At 43.7% G+C, this 11,857-nt stretch overlaps 1 protein-coding gene across 1 annotated transcript in view; it reads left to right on the plus strand.

Moving 5' to 3' along the window:
- LOC109432051 (uncharacterized) overlaps positions 1–2,961 on the plus strand; it is a 69,764-nt gene extending 66,803 nt beyond the window's left edge. The window contains exon 12 of the mRNA XM_062842409.1: positions 30–2,961. Within this exon, the coding sequence (XP_062698393.1) occupies positions 30–2,718 (2,689 nt within the window). The 3' untranslated portion in view covers positions 2,719–2,961. The remainder of the gene's footprint in view (positions 1–29) is intronic.
- The last annotated feature ends 8,896 nt before the right edge of the window (positions 2,962–11,857 follow it).

Genomic DNA, 11,857 nt, shown 5'->3' on the forward strand with positions numbered 1-11,857 from the left:
AAATCTTCTAAACTCTATTCTCTTTCTAGACCTGACCGCAGCTCACGTCCCTCGAGCAACAGCAGTACCCTGCTGAAGGATTCCACCAAGCTGCTGATCCGGCTGAGCGAGCAAGACTCCGTCGATCGGGACGAGGTTCGCCGGCTGAAGATCGTTCTTCGCGCGTTGGTCGCGACCCTGCCGGAGTTCGTGGAGTCCGGTTCCCGTGATAGTATTGCATTTTTCGCCTACATGAAGGATCTCGCCCAGGATATCCAACGGCATTTGATCCGCTTTGAAGACGGCTCCCTGAAGGGCGCTCCGGATATTCTGGAAAACGTCCAGGCGATCAACGGCCAGGTAGCCGATCTGAAGAAATCGCTGCATTCCTACATGAAGTACGCTACGGCAGCGGTGCGTAACGAGGAGGACATCCCGAAGATAAGTATTACGCCGGCCATGGGCGCACAGGCCACCAGTTCGATACAGAAGTCGAACGACAATCTGCGGAGCATGGCTACGATCAATGTTACGCCGACCTTCGTGTGTAACGCAGTCCGGGTAAACACTCCTCAAGTTAGGCATTTTCCGATGAGCTCGGAATCGGATCCGGTTCCACTGACGTCCTCCCACTCTCCGGATTCGTCCGCGCATGTTGGTGGAAATCCAGTTGAAGATAGGGACAGTAAGAAGGTAGCACGTAATCTGAGTAACGGATCGCGGAAGAAGACCCGTATCAAGCGGATGGGTTCCAGGCAGAACAGCAAAACGGAAAGCGACAGCGATGACAGTCCACCGAATTACGTCTTGGAAGTACCTCGCAAAACGAAGCGTAAAACCAGTCGAGCTAAGAAGCCTTCCGACTCGTCAGAGAAGCTGGCGACGGTGCCGCACCAACAACCGGAGGACGTAGTCTACGTGTTGAAGATCAAACCCGGACAGAAGGCGGAGCAACCGGAGCGACCGCTTGCCCTACCTTCGACATCCGTGAGCGTAACAGAAGAAGTTCTCATTTCCCCAACAGAAACCTGCGTGGAACTGCTGGAGAACCAAGGCAGCTCGGGTTCCATCAACAATTGTAGCGCAAGCATTCTGGTGAAGACGAAACGAAGGATCTTCACCACCCTGGAGGGCGAATCGTCGGCAAACAACACCTCGCTCGTAGTCAGCCGTGACGTGGAATCCTCCAGCACGTCCGATCGTAACGATCAACAGGAACAACCGGTGAAACCGGACCAGAAGATCATCACCAATCTGCCGCCACTCCCGCAGTCCCCCGGCATGCAAAGGCGAATGGAGAAGGCCGCTCCGACGAAGGAACTGTCGCCCAACATCCGGCTGATGATCGCCAAGTACAATCAGCGGTTGTCGTCGGAACGAAGCGGCAATTCGCCGCATAGTTCGGGATCGTGTTCGCCCGTGGCGTGGCGATCGCCAGTGTTGGATCGGCGGGTTAAGAAGCAAACGGAAAAGTATCAGGAAACTATACAGCTGTCGAAGTCGGCCAGTGCAGGAAGTTTGAGAAAGTCTTTGAAGCAGTTGGAGGCGGCTCAGAAGTCGCAACGGCGAGAGGGTGGAGAGGAGGAAGAAGGTGTGGAGGATGGGTGTGTGAAGGTTTTGAAGTCATCAAGCGCGGGGATGATCGAGGGTGGTAGGAAGATGAGCGAGGGAGCGGTGGAGGATGAAGGAGATAACAGCGATTCGCCAAAGATATCGTTTTTGGCGTATGATAGCTTACGAAGGAAGGACACGTTGTCACGCGTGGAGAGGAGAGATGCGGAAGATAGTGGGTCGGGTTCCGGGAAGATGGATACGCTAAGGAAGCAGCGATTGTACAAGAAGCGGACGGATTCTCCTCAAGGAGCGAGTAAGGGAGCCATTAGGAAGGTTCCGAGGGAGAAGTACACGAGGTGTCGCTCCGTGCCGGGAGAGGATATGGTGAGCGATCGCGGACAGGAGGAGGATGTGAAGAGAGTTCATGGTAAACCACCGAGTCCTCGACTGACTGTAAGGAAGAAGATTGTGGTGGATCATGACTCACCTCGATCAGCGCCTACTACGCCGCTGGAGGAGGACAAGGGAGTGCTGCCAATGAGTCAACGGGCTTTGAAGTTGAAGAAGGCAAAGGAGGAATTTCTGCAGAGTTCGTCGGCAGCTCGAGTGGAGCAGCGGCAGCAGGTGTGGAACAATCGGATCAGTCAAATAAGCATGGCTAGTGCGACAAGCGCGGATGACAATAACCTGATAATGAAGAGTGCAAGTGCAGGGGTGATCGATAGTCGATCGGCAGAAGGTGAAGACAGCCAACAGGAGAGTCTGTACGAGTCACTGCCACCGTGCATACTGACTGTGTCGGCGGTTGCGGGCGATGATGAAGTATCGTCGAGGAATACAAGTGTTCAAAGCAGCCGGTTCGGGCTGTCGAATTTGGCATCCAAGTTGAGGAAGGTGAAATTGAGGAGAAGCAGTAAGGATCTCAGCAAGATGCAAACCATCTCGACGCTGTGCCGGCAGAGTTTGATGGTTGACATAAGCGGCGAAGCGATCAAGATGGGCAGTGCACAGAATCTTGGACACAGTTCGAGCGATGGTGGAGGAGGAGGAGGCGAATCGCTCAAGAAGTCGGGAAGCGTACAAGCGATATGCAATCGATTTCGCAAGAGCAACGAACGAAGTGATGAACTGAAGAAGAGTAGAAGCCTAGGGTTCTTGGAACCGGACCGCAAAGGATCCCAGTGAGTAAGTGCTGAAATGCCTAAACCATGTCTACAGTCTAGTATTACAACAGCGAAGGAGCTATCTCAACCTTAGATAAGTAAAATGTTTGATGTAAATGTACCAAGTACAAGTTGAAAGTGCAGGAGAAGTGTAATTTTCATGACGCAACTATAAAGTACCGTGCCAAAGATTCGCAAGATGCTGTACACATCTGCCGTCGAGTAGTTTCCCATAGGATCTGAATAAAGTCAGACAGAATTTCGACATGATTGCACATTCATTTTGAAGAAAAGCCTTTCCTTATCATCCGTCTTATTAGTCAGCGTCACTTGCGGCATTTGTACATATATAGTTTCGTAAACCATACCGACTCTTATCGATTCTTCTTCAGAGTTTCGAATTATGGGCAAAACCTACGAAATAATTATGTACGTCTGATCGTCAATTCATGAAGGAGTTGTGTCATTCCATGCCAAGTGTTGATTAGGGTGGGCCATTGTGATCTATCGCTTTCTCTTACTTTTGCGTCATTGGTTACAGTTACATGGTTCTAGGTGGGCCCCGGGGGCTTAAGACACGTAACCCCTCCCAACAAAGCAAAAAGAAGAAGCCAATTTCATTTGCTAGAAAAATCGTCTCCGTGTGACACAAATCTCATCTATAATCAGTTCATAAATCCATCAAACGAATCGGTGGTTCTGCTGCGACTGTTATCGGAAACCCCACAGTCAGTGTAGCAGCAAAGCAAGATAACTAAGCTTGATAAGCGAAACAAGGTTGCGCATACCCAGCGTAAGCCTAAGCTGATTATTTTTGGAGACCGCGCGTGAAAAACAAAGCAATCGGTGTAATTCGCACGTTACCGCACCATGGTTACCTGTGCTGTGCAGTGACTGTCCCAGAAGCCCCGTCGTGGGAACAGTCCAGACCAGAAGCGCACTCTCTATCGATTCTTGGTTTGAAATTCCTCAAACACACAGAACTAGGTATCTACATGAACATGATGGGAGCTGCGCCGAAGGTGAAGGCGAAGAAGTGGGCCCTTGCTATCTTATCTGTCCACCAACTATAACGGTACCGAACGCGAACCGACCAACAGCAGTAACACCAAGAACACCATCAAAGTAGACGTGTTGTTTTTTCGATAGTCTTCTTGGCTCGATCAATGCTCGACTCCGAATCAAGTAGGCTGCGATGATGGGAATTCTATTTTCTGGGTCTGATGCGACCAAGCTTCATTCAAGTCGCCTACTGAGTTGCGAAAACTTATGAACCGCGTGGCGTTTAGGAGTTCTCTGACCCGATTTCGCAAAAAACTATTGCACCCCCTTTGCCCGACGATCGATGACGGTGTTCCCATTTCGTCAGACCGACGCGACGTGGTATAGTTGAGGTGACGAACCTCCTTTTCTTTCTGTATCAATATTGACTCCGAATGTGGTAAAGCACAGATAACGTAACCTCTACGGCTTGGCTTTCCTCCGTTTTTGGTTCGATCGTTCGATGACACTATTTCGACATAACTTCTTCTTTCACTCGATTGCGGTCTACCATAAGGGCGGACGGGACGGTCGGGGAAATATCCGCCATTGCTCTGTTGCTACTAAGATGGTAATCTCAGATTCTACTTCATATTTTGCAACAAAAACCTATCACTGTGTATGCTCACTTGCAGTGCATATGCTGATTGTTTTTCAGCATCTTCAGTGCGATAGAACTCGAGATTACCATCTTCAAAATCGCGAGGCAAATTGTTAGAAAGAGAGGCAAGATAGGAAAAATAACACGGCGTCCCGTTTCACCATAAATCGATCGTTTGCTTAGGATTTTGTGGAATTTGAAGAATCGTGCGAAGAAAACTAGAGAGCTCCCTGAACGTAGTTTCTTCTTGAAAGTTCACTGAGTTTATATGCGAAATGATCGTTCACTCATAACATTAGCAAGCAAAGCAAGCAAAAATGAAAAGTTGATCAGATGTTAAGTAGAATGATGATCCTAAGTATGTTTGAAACACAATTTGCTTTATTTCGAGAAGAAAGTTTTTTAATCGTTATGCTAAAAGATGAAATCCAAGCTAATTCAAAGCCAATCCACAGTCAATGCAAAGCTAATCCAAAACTAATCTAGAGCCTCTTTAAAGCAAATTCAAAACCAATTCAAAACCATTCCAAAGCCAATCCAAAGACAATGCATAGCCACTTCAAAGCAAATTCAAAGCCACTTCAAAGCCAATTCAAAACCAATCCGAAGCCAATCCAAAGCCAATCCAAAGCCAATTCAAAGTCAATCCAAAGCAAATTCAAAGTCAATCTAAAACCAATCAAAAGTCAATCCAATCCTTATCTAGAGCCAATCCAAAGCAAATCCAGAGCCATTTCAAAGCCAATCCAAAGCCAATTCAAAGCCAATTCAAAGCCAATTCAAAGCCGATCCATGGCCAATTGAAAATCAATCCAAAGCCAATCCAAAGCCAATCCAAAGCCAATCCAAAGCCAATGCAAAGGCAATCCAAAGCCAATCCAAAGCCAATCCAAAGCCAATTCATAGCCAATGCAAAGGCAATCCAAAGCCAACCCAAAGCCAATTCAAAGTCAATCCAAAGCAAATTCAAAGTCAATCAAAAACCAATCAAAAGTCAATCCAATCCTTATCTAGAGCCAATCCAAAGCAAATCCAGAGCCATTTCAACGCCAATCCAAAGCCAATCCAAAGTCAATCCAAAGCCTATCAAATGCCAATCCAAAGCCATTCCAAAAACCATTCCAAAGCCAATGCAAAGGCAATCCAAAGCCAATCCAAAACCATTCCAAAGCCAATCTAAAGCCAATACAAAGCCAATTCAAAGTCAATTCAAAGCCAATTCAAAGCCAATTCAAAGCCGATCCATGGCCAATTAAAAATCAATCCAAAGCCAATCCTAAGCCAATCCAAAGCCAATGCAAAGGCAATCCAAAGCCAACCCAAAGCCAATCCAAAGTCAATCCAAAGCCAGCCCATAGCCAATCCAAAGCAAATTCAAAGCAAATCCAAAGTCAATCTTGATTCAAAGCAAATCAAAAACCAATCAAAAGCCAATCCAAAGCTTATCTTATGCCAATCCAAAGCCAATCCAGAGCGATTTCAAATCCAATCCAAAGCCAATCCAAAGTCAATCCAAAGCCTATCAAATGCCAATCCAAAGCCATTTCAAAGCAAGGCAAAGCAAGGCAAAGCAAGGCAAAGCAAGGCAAAGCAAGGCAAAGCAAGGCAAAGCAAGGCAAAGCAAGGCAAAGCAAGGCAAAGCAAGGCAAAGCAAGGCAAAGCAAGGCAAAGCAAGGCAAAGCAAGGCAAAGCAAGGCAAAGCAAGGCAAAGCAAGGCAAAGCAAGGCAAAGCAAGGCAAAGCAAGGCAAAGCAAGGCAAAGCAAGGCAAAGCAAGGCAAAGCAAGGTAAAGCAAGGCAAAGCAAGGCAAAGCAAGGCAAAGCAAGGCAAAGCAAGGCAAAGCAAGGCAAAGCAAGGCAAAGCAAGGCAAAGCAAGGCAAAGCAATCAGAGCAATCAAAGCAAGCAAAGCATTCCACTGAAAATAGAAAAGAACGAACAGATTCCTTTTAATTCCCTTACTTTGCTTATCTTCGGACAGTTAGGTCTATTTCGTCTGCAACTTACAGACTTTTTCAGTGTCGAGTGCTCGACTTTGGGCGTTCTAGATCTTGGGGTTTCCAACTAAATTGATTACTTGTCACATTGATTACTGTGATTACTATTGATTACTCAAGATTACTACAGATTACTCAGATTACTTCTGATTACCATGATTACTTGTGATTACCTTGATTACTTGTGATTACTTATTGATTACCAAGATTACCATTGATTACTCAAAATTACTACTGATTACACAGATTACCTATGATTATTATATGATTTCTCATGCCTATTTTGTTTGGTTATCCCGTTGATTACCATTGATTACTTCTGATTACCATGATTACTTGTGATACCCTTAATTACTTATGATTACTTATTGATTACCGAGATTACTATTGATTACTCAAGATTACTCAGGTGATTAATGATTACTTCTGAGTACCATGATTACTTGCGATTACCTTGATTACTTATGATTACTTATTGATTATCAAGATTACTATTGATTACTCAAGATTACTCAGATTATTAAAGACTACTTCTGATAACCATCATTACTTGTGATTACCTTGATTACTTATGATTACTTATTGATTACCAAGATTACTTTTGATTACTTAAGATTTCTACTGACTACTCAGATTACCAATGATTATCATATGATTATAACTAATTACTCATGATTACTTTGTTTGGTTATACTGTTGATAACCTAGTTGAGTACATTTGATTACCATTGATTACATCTGATTATTATTGATTACATCTGATTACCATTGATTACTTCGGATTATTTATGATTACTTGTCACTTAAAAATTTGTTCGGAACCCCTTGTTCTAGATGATTACAGTGGCGTTCCAGGAGTGCTAGTGGTATTCCAGGAGGTTTCAAGGTTATCCAAGAGGTTTGGGATGCGCTCTTGAGCGTTTCAAGGAGTACCAAGGGATTTCTGGGGGTTTTTAGGAAATTTCAGGGGAGTACCGGGGGGGGGGTTTAAAGGGTATTCCAGGGGTTTTCAAGGGGTCGCAAGGGCTTTTCAGGGGTATGAGGGGCGTTCTTGGGGGGGTGGGGGTTGGGGTTTGGTTTCAGCGGTGCAATGATGTACATCGTCCTTTACTGGTATTTCCCAGATTTGCTGGTATGTCTGAAACAATTGAAGAACTTGTGATTCGAAGGCCCAGAATGTTGTTAATTGACAAATCGAAAGATGAATTTGTGAAACTAGTGGGATTCGAACTCACGACTCCGTATTCACTGCATCGGTGCTTTAACTAACAAAGCTACAGAACAGCTAATGATTCTGTGGAATAAAAAACCAAAACGAATCCGAGCCCACACCATGAACACTCCCTTATTCACGAATCCATCACCATTCTGTGCCAAGTTTTTCAGTTTTTCAGATTTTCAGTAAGCTTCAGAGGTATTCGACACATTTTCAAGCAGTTTCCGGGGCGTTCGAGGGATTTCATCGGTGTTCCAGGTGGGACTTCATTGATAACCTAGAACATCCTGAACACCATAAAATTTGGAAAAACGAAATAGTTGACATACCAGTTGTTCTAAAAGCTGAACTTGGATGTGGGCTACGTTTATATGTATTCATTTAGCCTTCGTCAAGCATATCAAAAGGTGTTTTATATTCTGGGATGTTCTAGGTGTTCCAAACTGTCCTATAGGGAAGTCCTTCAAATCTACATTGGTGATTTTATGTATTTCGCCACAAATAATAGCATTGCATAACCTACTGGGATCCGTGAAGCCCCTGACTTCTACAATGCCATTTATAGATACCATAGGGATATTCCAGGTCAGCCAAACTACTTTGGAGTTCAGAACTTCAGGTCTACACTCGTAACAGTAGCCATATCTGTTATACTGAGTAACGTTGCATAATCAACCGCAGTTACTGGAGCAATCTGAAGTTTACTATCTTATTATAAACCTTTGGGACATTCAGGGTCGTCCAAATTGTTCTATAATGAAGTCCTTCAAATCTACAAAAAAAACTATATGTGTTTTCGCCATAAATAATAGTATTGCATAATCTGCTGGGATCCGCGAAGCTCTTGTAATATCAAATGTCATTTAGAGACAATATGGAAATGTTCCAGGTCATCCATTGAGTTCAGAAATTCAGGTCTACACTCGTAATATCAGCTATATCTGACATACTGAGTAACGTTTCATAATCAATCGCGGTGACTGGTCCAATCTGGATTCCACTATATATTATTATGAACCTTTGGGACGTGGAGGGTCGTCCAAACTATCCTGAAGTTTAGCTCTTTATAGTAACAGTAGTTATTCTCACAATAAACTTTAAACTGTAATCTGTAATCCCCCTGGTATATCATGAGTCATTTCAAGATAGTGTTGAGATATTGCAGATCAACAACACTACTCCGAAGACCATAGCTTTAGGTCTACTTTTGTGATAATAGCTTTTGCCACTATGTTAAGTAGTATTACATCGATCCACTGTGCTTGCCAATACAGTTAGAGGAACAATAAGCATTGTTATACATTTTTGGGATATTATGGGCTTTCTTACTGTTATGAAGCTTAGTTGACGAAAACAATCACTGTAACTTTCAGAAGATTTACTGTACATGATAGATTACAAATCGCAGCTTTGTATAAAACAGTTACTGTTGCACTCGTAGACTTTAGGATCTAAACTCAAGAACAGTTTGGATGACCTGAGATATCCCGACTTATATGATATTGTCTACTGCCCTTTCAGAACAGTTACTGAACATGATAGATTACAAATAGTAGTTTTGTATAAAAAAGTTACCGTTACACCCGCAGACTTTAGGATCTAAAGAACAGTTTGGATGACCTGGGATATCCCGACTGATCTGATATTGTCTACTGCCCTTTCAGAAGAATTACTGGACATGATAAATAACAAATCGTAGCATTGTATAATGAAAGAAGTTACCGTTATCCCTGCAGACTTTAGGATCTACACTCAAGAACAGTTTGGATGACCTAGGATATCCCGACTGATCTGATATTGTCTATTAACCTTTCAGAAGACTTACTGGGCATGATAGATTACAAATCGTTGCTTTGTATAATGAAAGAAGTTATCGTTAGACCCGTAGACTTCAGGATGTAAACTCAAGAATAGTTTGGATAACCTAGGATATCCTGACTGATCTGATATTGTCCATTAACCTGTCAGAAGACTTACTGGACATGATAGATTACAAATCGTAGCTTTGTATAATGAAAGAAGTTACCGTTACATCCGTAGATTTTCAAGAACAGTTTGGATGACCATATCCTCGACTGATCTGATAATGTCTGTTGAACTTTCAGAAGACTTACTGGGCATGATAGATTACAAATTGTTGCTTTGTATAATGAAAGAAGTTACCGTTACACCCATTGACTTAAGGATCTAATCTCACCCAAACTACATTCGACCGGGGTGTATCAAGTCAAAAGGCAAAATAAATATGAGAAAATTGTTTTTAAAATTGTTTTCGGGCGTTTGCTACATTCGGGTGAATGGTCGTTTCGGGCGTTTGTCATTCGGGCATTTGGAATTCGGGCGTGTGGTTTTCGGGTGAATGTGACAGAACCTTCGAATTTATTACGGGGATTTAAAAGCGTTTTAATGGGATAATAGATGTTTTAGGAGCGCTTCAAGACATTTCAGGGGCGTGTCAAGGGTTTCTTTGCTGAAGAGGGCTCAGGAACCTTTTGAGGTAATTTCAAGGCATTTCAGAGGGTTTCATTGGATGTCAGGAGCCATCGCAGGGTGTCCAAAGGTATTGCAAAGATAATACGGGCATTTCAGGGGCCCCGAGACCTCCAGATACCCCTCTAAAACACATTGCGAACGCTTCAAACTACCCTGTACCCCCTGGAGTACCCAGAGATCTTCTAAAAACCAGCTACTCGTGAAACCCCCTCGGACTCCCTGAACCATCATTGAGCTTCCGTAAAACACCCCTGAAACTTCCTGAAGCGCCTTGGAACTATGCCCCCGAGACCTCCATGTACCCCCTAAGGCCGCTTCAAACACCCCTGACCACCAGATACTCCTCTAAAACCCGTTGGAGTCCCCTCAAAAACGACCCTGAGATCTCCTGGAAGCCCTATGAATTTCCCAAAGCACCTTTAAGACCCCCTGAAACCCCCTAGGGTCTCCTAGAACGTCTCTGGAACTTCCCGGGCTCCCTGAAGCACCCCGTAAAATGCACCTGGAACGTCTCTGAAACCCCTAAAGCACATCAGAGACCACATGGAACTTCCCTGAAGTACCCTGAAACCTCCCGAAGCTCCATAACACCCCCTGGAACGTCTCTCAGATCTTCTGGTGCCCACGGAAACACTATTGCCCCCCTTGAGACACACTTGAGAGTTCCTTGTATCCCCTGACACCCCCGTAAATCCCCTAGAACTACCCTGAGACCCTTTGAAACGCTATTGGAACCCCCTGATACCCCTTGAAGCGCCCTGGAGAACCTCTGGACCCCCCTGGGGCCTTTTGAATCGCTTCGGGGATCCCCTGAGACCTCATTAAGCAAGCCTGAGGCCCCTTATGCCTCTTCAAGGCGTTTCGAGAGGTATTTCAGTAGCTTTAGCAGAGTAGTGAGGGTAGTCTACTGAGGCATCAGGAGATATTTCTGATGGTTTTTAAGGCATGTCTATGTAGGTGATTAAGGCCTCCCAAGTAACAAAATTGAGTTTTAAGATTACTTCTACACTTGTAAACCATAAATTCGCCATAAGACCAAAGTGGCTGATCCATAGATGCTCTTGGAAAGTTGAATTTTTCTTAAAACTTGTTGCACTTCCTTTCTTGTAGAGATCTTCAAATGCAGGATAAAACGATAATAAATTTGTCAGCTTTTGTTGCTGCTGCTCCTTTTATGTTGAAAAATAAATTGAATTAAAACGAAAAAACCATAATGAAAATGATAAATTATTATAATAGAATAATCCCTATATTTATAACACAAATTGGGAATATTTCCGTAGTGTATAGTAGACGAGATTGGTGGTCTAGTGGCTACCGCTTCTAATTCGTATGCAGAAGATCCTGGGCCAGCTCCTTTCCTCCTACTTTGTTTCTTTCTAACTATTTTCTCTCTTTCTCTTCTCTACATATACAACGCATGTATATTTATTCATAAGTTCATAGCCATCGCTAGAACAGAAACGGGTTGAATGAAGCCGTTTCCCTTCCTTCAAACATTCACAGCACAGTGTCAAACTATCATATAACGCCTACAAGTTATGCAACCATGCGAACTGTGCCACTTCTCCTTCACACTCAAACATCCCTATCCTTTCCCGACTGACTGACAAAATGCTTAAAAAAATGCAAAGCGCTTCGATTATAATGCAATAATAAAATTTTTGAAATTTTTAATCCAGGTAATTAGAGCATTGTTCATGAGTTTGTTTAAGATTTCAAGAAAATCTACGCGAGTCTCAGGTCGTTTTTCTAGAGCATTCAAGGCGCTTCTAGGTGTTTCGTGAAGTTTCAGGGGATTTCAGGAGGTTCAAAG

The sequence above is a fragment of the Aedes albopictus genome, chromosome 1 (genome assembly GCF_035046485.1).
Source record: "Aedes albopictus strain Foshan chromosome 1, AalbF5, whole genome shotgun sequence".
Lineage (NCBI taxonomy): Eukaryota > Metazoa > Arthropoda > Insecta > Diptera > Culicidae > Aedes > Aedes albopictus.